The following is a 19259-nucleotide window of genomic DNA, read 5'->3' as shown; positions in this document are numbered from 1 at the left end:
TAGTTCACTTGCGGGATCTCCAAATAATAAAAACTAAGAATTCAATTAACAGTTATTCAACAACTATCAGTTCTAATGTCTAGTGGATTTATAGAGTCTCAAAGATAAGAGAAAAAATTGAAAAGAGAGGTAAGACAGTGATACACAGTATCTTTCTATAAAATAGTCAGTAAATTATGTAATTTGCATAATATTGGTAAATTAAAGCAATTTGTTCAAGTACACAAAACTAGTGTGTTGATTAGGAAAATGAAATCTAAACAGGCTACATATTTGAAAAAGTAAATCATTCCTTATTATATATATTAGGATGCTTAAATAAGAATTTTATTAACAACTGGGGCTAAGTTTGCTTATTTGTATATTTTGTTCTCTCAGAAAATCTTAATAATAGGGGGAACAGATGCCAAATTGGACACACGAATTTGACAGTTATAAGAAAGTAACCAATTTGTAAAAGAAGGTTAGTCATGCTTGTATAATAAATGGTCCCTCCTTTGTTAACTTTGCTGTAAATATCTACAATAATTTAACATATAGAGGGCATTTTTTCACTGACAACTGTCATGAATGTTATCTAAGACTAAGCAACAGTAGGATTTAGGGAGCAGTGTAGTTGGAATATAGAATCAGAAAGGGAGAAAGGTCCAGCAAGATATGACTGGGAAGGTAGGTAGTGGCCATGTTATGAGGCCTTCAGGCTACAGAGTATAGATTCTATCCTGCACAGAGATAGAGAAAAATCATTGAGCACTTCTAAGCAAGAAATGACAAGATCATATCTGTATTTTAGAAAAAAATCACTATGGTAGCAGTCTAGGGAATAGAATAAAGGGTAGAAATACTGGAAGCTAAACCAGGCCTACTGGAAGAAATGAAATTTGAATGGAGATAGTAATAATAGGAAATGAAGAGGAATGACAGCCTGGGCCAGAAATGACCAAATTGTTAACAGCTATTTCAAGTGTAAGTCTGAAGCATAATGAGAATGAACAAACCCTACCATAAATTATAAAGTAAATGAAATAAACATTGTAAAAAGGTTTCTTCAAATTTCAGAAGAATAGGTGTATTTTGACACCTCACTGTATAGAAGAAAGCATCTTTGAAGAAAATTCTAGACAGGGTTATATCAACATGATTTGTGAGTAACTGCAAAAGGAACCAATGCTCACTAGGCAAAAGTATGCTTTGCATGACAAAATAATGAATTTTTATAACAGGGTTATTGTAATATAGCAACAGATACCTGTAACAAGCTTGTCCAATCCACAGCCCCCAGGGTGCATGCAGCCCAGGATGGTTTTGAATGCAGCCCAACACAAATTCGTAAACTTTCTTAAAACATTATTTAAATTTTTGTGCGTGATTTTTTTTTTTTTTTTTTTAGCTCATCAGCCATTGTTTGTGTTAGTGTATTTTATGTGTGACACAAGACAATTCTTCCAATGTGACCCAGGGAAGCCAAAAGATTGGACACACCTGACAATATAAGGACAGAACTGTGGGAAATATTGGGATGTATGTTATGAGCTGGAAAAGGAGGTTAAGAATGAATGACCAAAGAGATAAGAAATCGAGAAGAAAGTGATGTGTTAAAAATAAGGGAGGATAAAGTTTCAAGAAAAGAAAAAAAAAGGTCAATAATCTTAAATAATGAAGAGTGGTTAGGTCTAAAATGTGCCTAACTGAAATGGGGCAACTATGAAATCTTGAGGACAGCTGAGACAACAGATTTAGGGTAATGGTGGTGGCAGGGACTATACCAAATAAACTGACAAATGAATGGGAAGTTAGAAAATGAAAGCAATGAGCAAGGATGACTCAGAAGCTTTACTGAAGGGGAAAAAAGCCTGAGGGGGTTAGAATGCAAAGGTTGAGGGAAGATCTACTATGTGCATTACCATGGCTGCCATCTAATGTTCCCTTCTATTTAAATTGCCCCACTCGTGGTCCCCATAGCATTGCTGTTATTCTTTGTGCAGGAATGGCTGTGGACTAGAGCAGAGGTAGGCACTCAACTAAGAGGTAGCCCATCTGCAATTAGGGTAGCCACGTATTAGCTGGCTTGGCATGATGGACACTGATGCTTCCTAGTAAGTCAACCAGAGGTCTTTTGGGATTTTAGACAGAGGAATATAGAAAAGACTGACCACCTAAAAGAGAATAGCAGAGGCACAAAAAACAGCCAGTCTCTGTTCCTGTTTGTTTTCTGCTTCCAATCTATGTGCCTCATTTCAATAAATTCTCTTTTGCCAAAAGGAGGCTGATTTTCTTTCTCTTTCTCCTCTCTCTCTCCCTACCTCTCTCTCTCTCTCTCTCTCTCTTTCTTTCTTTTCTTTTGAGATGTAGTTTCACTCTGTCGCCCAGTCTGGAGTGCAGAGGCACAATCTCGGCTCACTGCAACCTCCGCCTCCTAGGTTCCAGTGATTCTCCTGCCTCAGCCTCCTGAGCAGCCGGGATTATAGGCGCACACCACTATGCCCGGCTAATTTTTTTTTTTTTTTTTTTTTGTATTTTTAGTAGAGATGGGGTTTCACCATGTTGGTCCGGCTTGTCTTGAACTCCTGACCTCATGATCTGCCTGCCTCAGCCTCCCAAAGTGCTGGGATTACAAGTGTGAGCCACTGAGCCCAGCCCGATTTTCTTTTTTTTGTAATCATAAAAGCTTAAACAACATAATAAAAATTCCTTGGTCTAATAAGTCTCTTGTTTGTAAAATAATTGTGCTCTTGACACGTTATACTTGAGATGACATGAAATTAATCATAGATACTTTCACACATTGATAGAATAATAAAAGTAAATCCTCAAAACACCAGTTGCCCCACATCAGCTTATACAAAAGAAATCTTACAATCTAACACTTCCATGAGAAAAAAAAGGGCATCATTTTGTGCAATGGCAAAATAATTAATATTAGAGAATCAAATCAAGAAGTTATTGGGTATTAATACGACATCAAACTCCAAACTAAATTAAATGTTAAAGAACATTACTTTACAAACCTTCTGAAATTTGGACCACAGCTATTACATGTGGCTTCGTGAGTTTTGTAAATGTTATCTATGAGTCCTACAGAAGAACACTAAAGATGATGGCCTGGAATGTGGCCAGCCTACAGTGGGCTGGGGGTGTTGAGGAATAGATAGTAGCAGGATACTCAACCAGCTGTTCCAGATTGAAGATAAGTACAAATAGAGAACACAGGGAAAAACACTAAGAATTCTTTGAGGGAAAAAAATACTCAAAATATTTCAACCTGGCATAATAAATAATAGACCTGATTCTCTAGGCAGAGGCTGACCATACATTTATTAAACTAGAATTCAGTAAACGTTGCGAACAGCAGAAAAATGTAGTAATTACAAGAACTAATCAAAAATCTTATTTTACAAGTACCTAATGTGGGCTTCAATGGTCTTTTTGATGATATAATCACATAGATTATATGTAAGATTATAACATAATCTCAAGATATTTAAACGGACAAATACTTAAAGAGTACCTGTTCTGCTATTAACATATAGTTAAATATTTTCAACCTTATTTTAAATTTTATTTGAATACATGAGTTCCTACTTTCAACCTCTACTGAGGAAGAGACTGAATCTTAAATTTCCAATTTCTTCATCATATTTTTCTACCAATGCTAGTAAGAATAACCATGGTTTTCCATGATCACTTCTGAATTGACTAACAAGTGCTACTATATTTAAAATTCTGGTAAAATTTACTTTGATCATCCTCTATACTCCAAAAGTTGCCTTAGAAGATCAACATTTTTCTTCCCATTCTAACCCAATCTTTGAAAAAAGGAGTAAGTGCTGGTTGTTCCATCATGAAATGCTTTAAAAGCCATATCTCACTATCTTCGTTTCTGAATTAAAATATTTTAAATTGAACGTCTATGTCTATAAAATTCACCCTTTAGTCTCAATGAGTCCAGGAATCTGTGATGCATATAAAAACTACTTTTTCAAAAGAATGAGTAGCTTCCTGAGATACTGAACAAAGGTTATGATGACCAAAAAACTGATAAATAAATGCATATTTATAGGTTTCAAGTTAAAATAGAAAACATTTAAGATACCCTGTTTTACCAATTTTTAATAAACTGACCTAAACTACCAATCAGAGCCATCCTGGAGCCAATGATATAATTTAGAGTCTACAAAGAGACTATTTTAGGCCCTGATCCTGGGTAAAGATATTTTGTTTCTCTTTTTGTATGCTTTTTCACAGTTCCCTATTAGGATGGTAGGTTATAAAATCATGAAATGCTAACTTTGTTCTACCATCCTTCTACTAAGATATGAAAACTCAGCTACTTTCAAGGTGGAAAGTTCCCTACCAACCAAAAAAGCACCAGCCCAAGTGGAATTGGTTTAAGTGATATAAATCATATCTTTAAATGGAGACTAGGAAATAAGGATGTGGATTCTGAAACAAAATTTTGTCACACACATACACACAAATCAACGCAATTGATCATATAGATGACTGAAAATTAGCCCTACAAACGTTAGTCCTGAAGCTCAGAAATTTCAGTTCATTTATCATTAGGAAGGCAAGGTGGCATCAGAGATTTTATTCATTTATTTTATAATATAAGAAAATATTAAAAATACATGAATACATTATGCTTAAACAGTAAAATATTACTTTTTAAATGCGCAATTTGATCCAGTCAAAATTCCTCAACCAATTAAGAGTTTGGTTCTTTTTTTAACAAAAACATCTAGAACAAAACCAAGTTACTTTGAAATATATTAAGCAGACTCAAATTTCAGACCGATTTTTCAATTCAGCTGAATTGGTAAAATCTCAATAACTTCTATTTTCAAAAGGCACAATCATTTAATTATTCATTTCAAAAAAATGTTTTCTGATGGCTCACTAGAATGTCACACAGATATCCTCCAAGTTACAGATATCAACTTAAAAACAAGTAGTTATTCATATAGCTCATCAGTATAACATTTTACCACTCAAGAAGGGATTCTTCAGTCAGAGTTAACTATAAAACTATTAAAAAAAATGGAGAAAAAATAGGGAAATCAAACAGGGCCTCACGCTTGATAGAGAAGGCTGTGAAGGAAAGTACCAAATCCACAGGACAGGAGTAGAGTAGAAAGGGCTGGCTGGCTTACAAACAGCTTTTCAGCTACAGATGTTGCTTTGTAAACACAATCATGTGTTGCTTAACAATGGGGATATTTCCTGAGAAATGCTTCATTAGGCAACTTTGTAGGTGTGCAAACATCACAGCGTATACTTATACAAATCTAGATAGTATAGCTCACTACACACCTAGATTATATGATATAGTCTATTGCTCATAGGATACAAACACCTATAGAGCATGTTACCATGCTGAATACTGTAGACAACTGTAACACTAAGTATGCATCTAAACATATTTAAACAGAAAAGGCATTAGACCACCTTCAGATTATGTGATCTGTCATTGACTGGGACATTGTTATATGACACATGACTTTAATAATCTCATCTAACACTGGGTGCTTACTTTGTACAAGGTGTTTTTCTAAATGTTTTATGTGTATTAATTTAGACTTCATTTCTACCTTATGAAGTAGGTTCAATTATTATTTTCCCCATTTTATAGATGGAGAGTTACAAACAGCAAAGCAGAATCATACTTGACTTTTTTGGAGGTTCTCTGGCTCAGAATTTATAATAACCGCTTTTCTCCAATTGTTAAATATAGTTATAAATTATTTGTGTCCTAATGGGTTATTCATGAAGGGGAAAATAAGCAAGCACTACATTATGATTTTGTAGTTAAAAAAAAAGTTGACAAAGAGACTTTACAACCCACTCAAACTTAAGACATGGTGTGTATGTATTTATACAGTCATAGCCCTCCCTTTTTATGTATTAAGTCTCTGGGACTATTTTGCTTCAATCAGATTGATTTTACATATAATTTAATGATCTATTCATACCATAAACAAGCAATTAGATATCCTAGAACATATCTTTTCCATGATTGTTCTATCTCCAGTAACAAAAATTTGAACAAATTTGTTACTGGGCAACAAGTTCTTTTTCAAACTAGAATTAATGCCATAGGTGCAGCTTCTTTGTACCACATGACCCCTATTACCTATGACCACAGATACAGAGTGTTCAGAATTGGGCAAAGAATAGGAATCAGAAACATCTCCGTTACAAAGCAACCACTGTCCCTGACTAGCCATTTTACTCCTCAGCAAGGTACACATAACCTGACTCTCAGATTCCTTTTCTGTGAAGTGGGAATCTTCCTCACGGGGTTGTTGTGATTGCTTTTGGTTGCATTATTTAACTAAATAAAAGAATACAAGGCAAATGCTTCGCACAGAGTAGGCACTCAATAAGTAGCTATTATTGTTATACACACTTATTTTGTATATTTGTAATATCTGTAGTTTCTTCAATTACTTAAAACATCATCACCATAGCATTCATTCTTTCCCATCTCACCTCTTGTTTAGAGCATAATGAACAAAGGGCACAACATTTTCCATACAAGATTGTTCCAAATACCTAGCTGGGTATATTATTGTTAAGTACACATACGTACACACACACACACACACACACACACACACACACACTCTTTCTCTCTCTAATTTGGAATGCTATTGACCTCATCTGGAAATCTCAGAGTCCTTTTCCTTTATTAATGCTTCTTCCCTTTCATTTCTGCTGTCTAGTTAGGTTCCACATGGTGTGTATGCTCTCATCCCTTACACTCTGTCCTGTGGCCACCACCTTAGTGGATGCACTCATTGCTTCAGGCATGAGCTACAAAGCTCTTTTCTTCATTTTCTTCCTCCTCCAGTTTAACTATACACTACCACTGATTTCATTATGTTGTTTCTCTATTTCAGAAATTCCAATAGCTTCCCACTAACCACAGGGGAAAAAAAAAAAAACTGTCTATGCTTCTCTGCCTAGTGATCTGGCTCCAGCCCCCATGCAATCTTTCTTACCTCCCACAAGTTCCCAGCATGCTTCCACTGGGCTCACTTTATTACTCACTAATTTTTCCTTTTAAGCCTTGCTCATGTTGTTTTCGTCACTGGATTACTTTGCCCACTTTCTTCTGCCTATCCAAATCCTATCATTTTTCAATGGCCAGCCAGCTTAAATAATTACCTTTACTTCAAGGCCTTTCTTCATAGTTCTGCATACAGTGATCGCCTTTCTCTAATCTCCAATAGTACAAATTGTTTCTATGGCTCATTGTGGCTTTTACATATTGCTTTGCTTTTCATGTGTTAACCCTGCATACCCCGAGGCAGAGACCACTTTTTAAAACCTTGTCTTTTTGCATTTTCTGTAGCACCTAGTACAAAACTAAACATAAAAGATGTCCAATAACTGGCAGTTACATTTTGTCCCAGGGACTCCATCAACCCCATTTATACACACCTGATAAGCAAACTTCTCATTCTTGTTACTAAACTCCATCAAATCCTCTCCACACACATTATGCTCACCCTCAAGCTCTTCCTCTTGTCTTCTATGACAGGCTAACATCCCTTTAAAATTCTCAACTAATTTCCTCCCATTTCTCTTCACCACCCTGACCTAAGTCAAATCTAGCTCTTTCTTGAACCCACTGTACTGGTACCCTATCCAGAGGGTTCTACCCCATGTAGAACCTCTCTCTTCTGTTCACCTGATTAGGCGCAGAAGTAAAAAGTCAAATTTGTCCTCACTGACACCGTTATTTCTGCCCCACCTCTGAGCATTTTCTTCTTTCTCATTCACCACTTTTTTAAACATCTGCAATACATCAATAACTAATTTATAATATTCCACTCCAATCCATCAACCTCAGTAAATTTAATATTCATATTATCAGCCCTTCATATTCATACACTACTTCAAATTCTTTATTTTGCTTGGCTCCATGGACTTGCATCACCTCTCCACAGCAGCAAGGCCAAGACCCAAACACTGAAAGTCTCTGAGGGCTCTATCTTGAGCCTCTTGTGCATCACCAACTGGAACCACTTTCACTGCCATTTCTTTCAATTCCCCACCATGCCTGATTTCTGCTGTCTCTCGTTCACTTAATCCATACCTGTCACAAGTTCATTTCAAATGCTGCTCCACAAACTAAGTAGATTTGGGAGATGGTAATTTAAAAATACAGATTCCTACACCTCGCCCATGGAGCTTTTAATTCGGTATATAGAGTGTCAAGTTTCAATCTTGGTATACCCAGGGAATTAAATTAAAAAAAAGATGCCTGAGCAACATCACCAGAAATTCTGATTTAACAAGCCTGCATTTGGGTCTGGATAATGATGGCTTTAAAAGTTCCTCAGTTAATTCTACTGTGCATCTAAGGTTGAAAACCGGTGCTCTAGGGTGAGATGTAGGAATGAGGACTTTAACATGCTACCAAGGTAACTCTGCGGTCAGTCAGGCTTGAAACCACTGTGTTAGGCACCTCCTCACTAGCTGGAATGGACTTCCTTCATGCTTAGATGGTCTTAGGATAAAACACTTTAGGGCTGTCCTTTCCAGCATTCTTTCTCCCACCCCGTACCTGTCTGTAAACATACACGATACAGCCTAACTCTTCAACTTTAATTAGGGTCATTGTAAACTGACCTTCTATTTATTTATAATATTTATATTATTTTATTCATATATATTCATTTACAAATGTGACACAATAGTTTTCTGAAAAAGCCACTATTGTAGGGTCACAAATTGAGTCACAGACACAAACTAGACAGGTAGAACCATCAGGCTGGGGCAAAAAGGAAGAACTGGAATGTCTCAAAGAAAAAGTTATTGATGACAATTAGGTTCATAAGCAAACCTCTAGGAGCTCTGTTTAATCTACAGGAGGCTGAAAAACAACTCAAGAGGCCATAAGCTGTATTTCCCTGCCCACCTACCTCACACACCAAGATCTCCTTCCCCTCCCCACACATACCACGGCCTTCCTAGCCGCTGTGAAAGTCAATCACCACCCCAGTTCTCCTGGATTTCTTATCCTTTGGATGGACTAAGGACCAAGCATAGATTTTCTACATTTAAGCTTTTCACTGCTATAGCTCTGAATTCTAGCTTTGAAGTCTCTCTTTGACAAACACACACACACACACATTCTGCCACAGATCCTGTCATAAATTCTGTTAAAAAAAACCTGTCATAAAAAATCAATGGTACTGACTCTGAAAGACTTTAGAGGCACAAGCAAGGCTGAGGCAGGAGAATGGCTTGAACACAAGAGGCGGAGATTGCAGTGAGCCGAGATCGCGCCACTGCACTCCAGCCTGACGACAGAGCAAGACTCCGTCTCAAAAAAACAAAACAAAACAAAAAAAAAACCCTCAAGTTTTTTCATATTTATCCTTATCCTCTTCTATTCCAACTTATATCTTTTCAAAGTTTAATTCAAGATTTTTTTTCTTGAATATATTCTTCTCTTTGTCTAGTAGTACAAGTCCATAATCCTCTATTTACAATTTCAAAGTCCTATAAATTCTTGAAACTGAAATGTTTTTGCAACTCATTTGGTGCCAAAAACATGCACCTGATCTGAACTGACATGACGCTACTTTTTTCCCTTTAGCATGAACACATACATTTCACTGCAGTTATTAATATGCTTGATCAGAGAGAACTGGCTAGGACCTTACTGTGGGTATTAAATAATATATGATATATGTACCTAATTACCTTTCTAAAATCTGAAAAACTTGAAATCCCAAAGCAGACTGTAGACTTGTATCGACACTTGCAAATTTTTATTCCAAAACGGCAATTTTTCAGTTACACTGAGATAAATAGGTTTTTGGGAGAGCGTTTGCTTGAGGACCTAAACCCACTCATTTAACTGTTTCTATAAGTACATACATTTACTGTTTTAAACAACCAACATATAAAGGAACTGCTGTAATTCTGTGAGTTGAAGACTTCCTATACAAAATCTGAAAACCTAGGGTACCAGCAGCAGGAACCAGATCTCCAAGCTGCTGGGTGACAAATTTCTTCAAAGCATTTCCCAGGGTAATCCCTAATCCCAGCTCCAATCTACCAATCAATTGTAACTACGCTTTTAAATGTGTATCATTACTGTTCACAATTTGCTGCATCGATTTAAAGAGCTTGTTTTAACAATTTCCAGTTATCAGGGCCCTCAGACATTTTTGAAAAACCTACCAAATCCAAAAATTATTCCTAACACCAATACAGTACTTAACGAAGAGTGAGCTATTTTAGTAAGTTCTTAGTCATTTAAGAGGGAGGTTTTAAGAAATGAATTGCAAGTAGGAAAAAATAAAATGTATAATGTTCACTAAACTTTTACTATTTTGTCACACACAGCTGCTTGACAAGCCATGATCTTTAAATATATCAAAGTAAACTTTCAAAAAGTACTTAAATATTATGTCAAAATAAAAAATTACAAAAGCCGAGTTTTTTTTTTTTCTTTAATTGTGCTTCGAATTAACCAGTCACAACCACCAGTAAAAATAGGGAAAGAGGGGGAGGGGGCTGTCCCATGACATCATCTGGCAATATGTAGTTTGAAGCCTGAGAGCGCTCTCCAAATAACCCTTACGAAGATACAGCTGGGAAATCATCCCTGTTAAGCTTAGATAACTTGGGTTTAAATAAAAGGTTCAAAAAGCCTCCCCCTACCTGAGTCACATGTCTGTACCATATGAAAAATAAAACCATTACTGATGCATCTACCTCCCACTACCCTGACAGCAACGGAAAGGTCACAATTAAGTGGAAACTCGCCGCACAGCCTGTTTAATCTGAAGGGGGAAGGGAAAGAAACGCGAAGAAAAGGACAAAAATCTGCGCGCCTCCAGGGCAGGCAGGCACCTCCGTGGAAAACCCACTCCCGCCTGCTGACACCTATGCTCATCCAACAGATCGTGCCGACTCAAGATGCAGGTAATTCTCTTAGATAAAGTGGGGGGCCCAAGCCCCAGAAAATAACGCAAACATCCAGCGGAACCGACCACCCCCAACATTTCCCGAGGGTGGAAGATGTAGCTCGCGAAGTGTTCTGGGCTGCCCACGAGGCACAACTCTTTCATTTCTGCCCGAGGAAGGGCGGCCTGGGTGCCTCTCCCTGGAGTGCCAGGGGGTGCCCATGGGAGACGGGGGCCTCCTGGCGGCCCTCGCCCGTCCGCAGTCCCTCCCGACTCCCGCCGTCGGGGCGCCAGGCGGCCCCGGCCCACCACCTACCGCGGTCGCGCCGGCGCCAGCCGATACGATGGGCGGCAGCTTCTCGCGCTCCGGCTCCTTCCCTTTCCTCTCCTCAGGCGCGGCCGCCGCCACCACCAGCGGCTGTCTCTTATACACATCTAGATGTGTATAAGAGACAGGGGCTCGCGCGTCGCGGGTCAGGAGCGCCGACGGTAGCCGCCCTTGTCAACCCCGAGGGCCCGGAGAGAAGGCGCCGCGGTCGACGCCCGGCCGCCATATTGTTTGCAGTGTCGCTCGAGATGACGAGGAGAAGACCCCGCACCGGGACCGCGCAGGAGAACCTGGACTAGGGGCGGATGGTGGGGGAGACAAGTCGAGCCCTGCAAAGGGTCGGACGGGGATAGTCCGAGTGGTACCAGTAGGGCAGGACGTAGGCACAGACTACCCTTCACGGACGGCCCTGGCCTGCGGCGCCTAGTCCCGCGGGCGAGCGCCCTCGGGGTCTGGGCTGGTGGTCTTTTGCCTTCTTCTTCCAGGCGCCCACTAAGCTGTCCGCCTTTGGGCCTCTGCCTTCTTATCCTTGCCCGCCTTCCTGAGCCCAGGAGAGGCGACCCCGAGCTCGCGCAGCCCGGGAGACAGCCTTTTCTGGCTCAGCAACCGACCCTTTTGTGTACGCTTGGATGGCCTCAACCTACACAGGAAAAGCCTGGAGGTGGGGAGGAGTGCGACGTGGTGGGCCCCCCCTTTCCCCTTCCCCCATAGGATTGGACGGCCAGTCCACACTTTCCATTCCTGTTCCTCTCGTCCCTCTTTGACTGCCAAATCCGCCTCTCCCTTCCCGTCCCCAAGCGCCTACGTTTTGCTCTCTCCCCGCAACCCTTTGCTGTCTCCTATCCATTCCTTCCTTGTTCCTTTCCGTTTATGTTAGCGATGTACATACCCAAACTCTGCTGCACAGTCCTCAATCAAATCATTACAAAATAGGAGTAAAAACTGGAAAGCTGAAGAAGAGAGCTTTTAATTATGAAATTAAAATACCCCCCACCTCCACCACCAGGACACCTAGACAATTTCCTTTCTTTTCTTGTCGCCCCCTCCTTTTCCTCAGTCTATTGGAGTGGTGGAGACACCTGCTGATCTAGGAGAAAGGAGAGAGTAAGAATGCACTGTATCGCCTATTAAAAGCAAGGGATTTCGATCCTCAGGTCTATCAGGTTTTTTGCCGGTGCCTTCGTTATTTTATTCGAGGTTGAGTGAATTTTTAGATCAAGAGTACCTAGGTCCAAATACAAGAACCAAAAATATCTCTGAAACAAACCCAAATATGATTTGGGGATATCTATTGTTTACATAATTGGGAGTTATTAGTGTAACTAAATACTAGTTATGGTACTTCATAAGATGAGGTTGCATGTTTTCAAACCCACCATTTATAACAAGTAGATCTGAAGCAAACAATGTTGCCTTCTAAATTATGAATTCTGACTTTCATTTATAGCAAGGCTTTCTACTTTAATATAGTTACTGTTGCCACCTGTTTACTTGTGAATTAACAAAAGGTATAGAATAAGTGCCGTATAGTCAGCAAAAAATATTTCAATGCAGGGAAAATGATGCATCCAGGCATTACTTTGAAGCATCCTCCTCCTTTCTATTAATATTTTTCTTAAATTCTTTTTCAGGATTTTCTTTCCTTCTTAAACTACTGAAATACTCATCCCATAGAGAAGAACATACCATTATTCTCTGCTTTTAGCAGGTCTGTATACTGATCATGGATACAGCAACAATTCAAATGTTATTTTATAAAAGGAAGCCTCTATTTTAACTGCAATTCCAGATATTCTGTGCTGCTAAGTCTAGGTTGATAGAACAAATACTAGAGGGAAAAGTATCTTCTTTCCTATTGTTTTCAACTAGATTTAGTAATTTGCTATAAAAATGCTTGGATGAGAAACCACTTGGATAACAGGCCTTCTGCTTTCTTTTTTCATGTGTGAGACTAAATAAAAGTGTCTGTACATGTAGTCACATTCAATAGAACAAAATGCTTAAATATTGGCGAAACAAGGCAAGTCAGAAATGTTAATTTCTGCTACTACACCAGAGTAGATAATAACCCATTTCTTAACAAATTCTCTGATTAATTCACTTGTGCGTTCCAGATGAAAAATGATGATTTGTTTATATTTCCTTTTACTTCTTGTTAAATAAATGACCTCAATCCACCACCTCATCTCTCCCTCATACATAGTCCAGGAGGGGGCTGGAGGGTGGGAATGGGGCCTGCTGGAAAGCTGTAGAATTATAGCTCTGGGGGAACTTGTGGTGTCCTTGAGAGACACATTCCCAGCTGCCATCAAGGTGCTTCTGGAGATCCAGGTGGGAGAAGACAGTGTTGTAAGGCAGGACATACAGAGAGCTCTGGCCATTCTGTACAGAGGTGTGGAGAAGATGCTTTTTAGCTATTCCTAGTGTCAGAAGTGCAACAGTGAGGGTATCCAAGTATAAACTCATTTGCTTTGGAAAAACTAGGAGTGAGACAGAAGAAGCATTTCATGTTTCTAGGTCTAGATGGAAAACCTGAGCTTGTTAATTATATCTATGGGGAATAGGGTTTTGCAGGGTGGGAGTGAGGGTTAGAGAACTCATTATTTCCCTGGAAGAAAAAGAAAGACAAAATTACAAGGTAATGGAAGGTCGAAATTATAGACAACTTCTATTTTAATTATGTATGGTAATACTAATGTAGTGAACAATAGCAAAATAGGTACACAGATCACTTAAGAATGGTTTATACCACTAATACCTTAATTTTAGAAGGTATAGTTATGAAATAGTGCAACTTATTTTAATATTTCAACTGAGTGTTGTCCTAAAGTAAACTTGGGGAAATTATTTTAGCCATGTTGACCTTGTTAAAAAGATTTTTAGAACTCTTTCTTAGGTATAATGGTTGTGGATTTTTAAAATTACTATTTAAAAAATAATTTGGCTGGGTGCGTGGCTCATGCCTGTAATCCTAAAACTTTGGGAGGCCAAGGCAGGTAGCTCACTTGAGGTCAGGAGTTTGAACCCAGCCTGACCAACATGGTGAAATCCTGTCCCTACTAAAAATATATATTAAAAAAATTTAGCCAGGCATGGTGGTGGGCACCTGTAATCCCAGCTACTTGGGAGGCTGAAGTGGGAGAATCGCTTCGGGAGGCGGAGGTTGCAGTGAGCTGAAATTGCACCACTGCACTTGAGCCTGGGTGACAGAGTGAGACTCCATCTCAAAACAAAACAAAAAAACCTTTTCTTTATTAAAAAAAAAAAGATGCTTTGTCATTACAGAAAAACAGAAAATACAGATTAGCAGAATCATTTAAACTATAGATACTAAGACCTTGCTCTGTATCTTTAAAAAATCTCTTGTATCTGTCTACACACACCCCCCCCCCCCCCCCACCCCACAGTGTTTCTTCCTTTGTTTTTATAAAAGTTGAACATACTGAAACACTGTTTGGAGTCTTTGCAACTAATTCTTTAGAATAACCCCAGTGATGTGATAAATCTTTAGAGGATGATTTTTTTTAAATTGTACAATGCTATACAGAGCCAAGACTGAAGAATAAAGTAGATGATGATCAAGCTTTGTATTTTTAATCAGACTTCTCTTGAATCTGTTCTCTGCCTAGATTCCCATTGCCATTGACCTAATTAAGGCCCTTAACATCTCTAACCCCAATTATTTCTGTAGCCTGGCAACTGGTCTTGCCTTCAGTTTCTTACCTGCTCTAATGGCCACCAGAATGACCTCTTCAGAATATATAGTTTCTAGCCAGCCCTTTGTTTTAAAATATCGTAGTAGTCTTTCAAAGCCTTTATGCTAAAAATTTTCCCCCAGTGTGGCATTCTGCTGAATTCTTTGCAAAAGAAGGCATTTTTCTTAATGTCCTAAATAGAATCATTCCTTTCTTTCTGCTCCCAGAGCATGTTGTACATACTTACCTTTATAGACCTATTACATTACATCTTAGTTTTTTGTTCCCCAAATAAGTCATGGCACAGAGGAGAAAGACTGTGTCTGATTAGTCCTTGAGTCCCTACATGTAGCACACTACCTGGAGTGTGCTATTGAGGAGGCACTTAGCAAACCCAGAAGAAACGAAACGATGTTTTCTTGAAGTGGTTTGTACAGGGGCTCTGAAATCTTTTCCAAAGATAAATTATAAAAATGCTCTGAGTGATGAACTATACTCATTCAGATGATTTGGTCTTGATATTGCTTCTTTAAAATCTTAATCTTCTAGAGCAGTGCTATCAGTAGAACTTCGCATACTAGGGGAAATGGTCTGTATCTGCACTGTCCAGTGTGGTAGCCAATAGCGTCATGTAGTTATTGGGCACTTGAAATGTATCTATTGCCAGAGGAATTGAATTTTTAATTTTAGTTCATGTTATGTAAGTTGTGTTTGAACAGCCACATGTGACTAGTGGCCACCATAGTGGACAGTACATTTTAGAGCTGCATCTCAGCTGTAAAACAGCAAGTCCAAATTAGTGGCACAGTAATTAATGAGCCTCACTGTATCTTAACCTCATTCTTCAGAATTTATGCAAGCAAATGTTCACCAAAGTAATGAGGGCAGGCTTAAAAGAGCTTTAATAAACGCCTAAAAGCCTAAGTAACTTCTTCCTTTTTTATTGTTTCTTTTTAAATACTGTATTCACAGGAGTTTGCATGTGTTGGTGAAACCACATTTAGCTATATCTTGATTTGACCAAGTCCTATAGAGGAGTGACCTAAACTAGAAGAAACTGTTAGTAACAGTAAAAATTGAGGTGGCCGTATGTGTTTTCAAGTTGGTTTGGATGTCCTGTTTAGATATTTTCAAAAGAAATGCTAATTAAAGAGTTCTAATTAGTTCTAATGCTAATTAAAGAGTTGTGCTTGATAAACTAGTTCTATAGAACTGCCACATGTGAAATTCTAATAGTCTGACCTGGATATATTGATAACTCTTCTAAATCTTAACCTCAATTTTACATTTGTTTTCTACCAAAACCAAGAAAAACAACAACAACAAAAACATTAAATTGTACATCAGAAGTATCCTATGCATGAAGTACCTATTTAAATTTTTATTGAGTCTAAGTTAACTTATGTATTCTAAGGCTGCTGAAGTCATCAAAACAAGTCAGAATGGCATATATTGCTATTCATTTTTACCTTTTGTTTTGCTAAAAGCACCCTGATTTGACATAACAAAATGCTTACATAAAAGTGATTTCTTTTCTGCACTTTCTCGCAGCTATGTAGAATAATGTAACATTATTCTATCCAATTAGGTGTATGCTGACATTTTAGGGAAAGTATTTGCTACCTTTATTTTGCCTGCAATGAAGATATGATATGTCAACGTGGTGCTACAACAAACAGGAGGCTGCAAGCATAAGGATGAATGTCAAAACGCTAAGGACAGGGTGATGGAGAGAGAAAAGGAATCTGGAACAGTCCTGAAATTGTAGAACTGCTACACCAGCTTGGACTGCCTATATCTGGATTTCTTTTTTGTGAGACAGATGAATCCCTATCTTATTTAAATCCATATTAGTTCTTCTGTCATTTGCAGCTAAACAAATTCCTGTCACACTTCATGCACGCGCATACGTGCACACGCGTGAGAGCACACACACACACACAAACCCATAGTTTTTTGTCTTAGTTCATCCCCAAACTAGTCAGTTGGTTGAAATTCTAGTGGTTTAACCTGTTGTTTCAGGCACAGCTTTAATCAAGTAAAATAGCTATCTTCTGATCTCAATTCTATGATTAATAATAGTTCAGGAATTACAATAACCATTATAAAAACATGAATTTTCTTCTTCAAAGTTGGAAAAGATGCCTCTACACTTCAACGCAAAGTATTAGAATAAAATTAGGAATTCTGAAAATTACCTTTAGTCTTGGCTCTTCCAATTTTTAACTAATTATGTGGCTTTAGCAAAATCACTGTATTTGAATTAATTTGCTTAATGTTGCATGAGTGTTGTGGAAAACAGTGAAAAAACATGCAGAAGTGCTTTGTGAACTATGCTGCATTTTAATAAATCCAACTTAATGAGCACTGCTGGTTACTAGAGAGTGTGCTAAGCACTTTCCATGGATTTGTTCATGTCTTCTCGGAAACCTACTTTTAGTATTACTGTAGAGTAGGGACTCATTCCCATTTCATAGATGGGCAAATTAAGGAATTATATCTAGTAAACTGTTCAGATTCATCTCCATACTTGCCACAAAGCATAGACTAGCTGTTCAATAAATGTTTATGGGAAGAATAAATGTTCATTTTATTTATTTTGCTATCCTATAATTGCATACCATTTAGGATATTATAAACCCATAGTAGATTTGGCCACATAATAAAGGAATGCTATTGGAGGCCTGCTCAGCACCTCCCTGTTGTCCAGCATCCTAACAGAACGTTTTCTACTAGAGATACTGAAATAATCAGCTTTTACTGAGGTAAAAATCCAATCTAAGCATCTTTGACTAATAACTTCTCTTGCCTATAGAGGGTTTTGAGGACATATACAAAGGATCCCTAGTCTTTAGCACACTTCTGAGCCCTCAGGCTCAACAAATATTGTTGAATGGGTAGATGTTAAATGCTTCACAGATACTGCTTTTGGGGACCCTGCAACTATTAACGTTATATTATAAGCATGCTGTGGTCAGTAGGTTGCATTCTGGAAATATTTTAATAAATCTTGTATTCTTTAAACACATCAGGTATTGGAGTTTATTTACTTTTTAGTTTTTCTAGCTTTATTGAGGTATAATTGACAAAAATTGTATAGATTTGAGGTATACAATGCAGTGTTTTGGTATACATATATCTTGTGAAATAGTTACCACGATCAAGCTATTATTTCCATCATCTCACATAATTACCTTTTTGTGTTCGTGGTGAGAGCATTTAAGACCTACTCTCTTAGCAAATTTCAAATATGCAATATAGTATTATTAACTGTAGTCACCGTGCTGTTCCTTAGATCTCCAGAACCTATCTGCTATGGTTCGAATGTGTTCCTTCGAGTTCATGTGCTAGAAACTTACTCACCATTGTAGCAATGAGACTTTTAAGAGGTGAGTAGGCCATGACGGCTCTGTCTTCATGTATGGATTGATGCTGTTATCGCAAGAGTGTGTTTGTTATTGCAGGAGTGAGTTTGTTGTCACGAGAGTGTGTTTCCTTATAGAAGATTCAGTTTAGGCTCCTTTTGCGTCTCTCTCACTCTTTCTCACCCTTCTGTCTTCTGTAATGGAGTGACTCAGCAAGAAAACCCTCACCAGATGCTGGCACCAGAACTTTTAGCCAATACATTTCTGTTCTTTATAAATTACCCACTGTAGTATTCTGTGATAACAACACAAAACCAAAGGCATTATTTGTCCTGCATAACTGAAACTTTCTACTTTTTAACCAACATCTCCCCATTTTTCCTGCCTTCCAAGCCACGGAAACCACCCTTTCTACTCTCTGCTTCTATGAGTTTAACATTTTTAGATTCCACATATAAGTGAGGATCGTACACTATTTGTCTTTTTGTGCTTAGCTTATTTTACTTAGCATAATATCCTTTAGGTTCATCCGTGTTGTCCCAACTGACAAGATTTCCTTCTTTTTAATGGCTGAAATTCCTGTGTGTGTGTGTGTGTGTGTGTGTGTGCGCGCACGCACGCTCACTTGTCTTTATCCATTTGTTCATCCCTGGACACATAGGTTGATTCCATATCTTGGCTATTGTAAATAATGCTGCCATGAACATGAAAGTGCAGATATCTCTTCAAGATACTGATTTCATTTCCTTTGCATGTATATCTATTAATAGAAATGGGATTTTTGGATCATATGGTAGTGAGGAACTTCTATATTATTTTTCATAATAGTTGTACCAATTTCCATTCCCACCAACAGTGCATAAGGGTTCCCTTTTCTCCACATCCTCACCAACACTTGTTATCCGTTGTCTTTTTGATAATTGCCATTCTCTCTTTTTTT

At 38.3% G+C, this 19259-nt stretch overlaps 1 protein-coding gene across 1 annotated transcript in view; it reads right to left on the bottom strand.

The window, feature by feature from the left end:
• Positions 1 to 19259, bottom strand: part of LOC105528582 (probable E3 ubiquitin-protein ligase HECTD2) — a 106326-nt gene that overhangs the window by 32045 nt on the left and 55022 nt on the right. Inside the window, exon 3 of the mRNA XM_011965379.1 lies at positions 11248 to 11429. Coding sequence (XP_011820769.1) covers positions 11248 to 11429 — 182 coding nt within the window. The remainder of the gene's footprint in view (positions 1 to 11247; positions 11430 to 19259) is intronic.

Source organism: Mandrillus leucophaeus, unplaced genomic scaffold (genome assembly GCF_000951045.1).
Source record: "Mandrillus leucophaeus isolate KB7577 unplaced genomic scaffold, Mleu.le_1.0 Scaffold721, whole genome shotgun sequence".
Classification (NCBI taxonomy): domain Eukaryota; kingdom Metazoa; phylum Chordata; class Mammalia; order Primates; family Cercopithecidae; genus Mandrillus; species Mandrillus leucophaeus.
The sequence above is the reverse complement of the archived record's forward strand: the minus strand, read 5'-3'. Positions and strand labels throughout refer to the sequence as shown.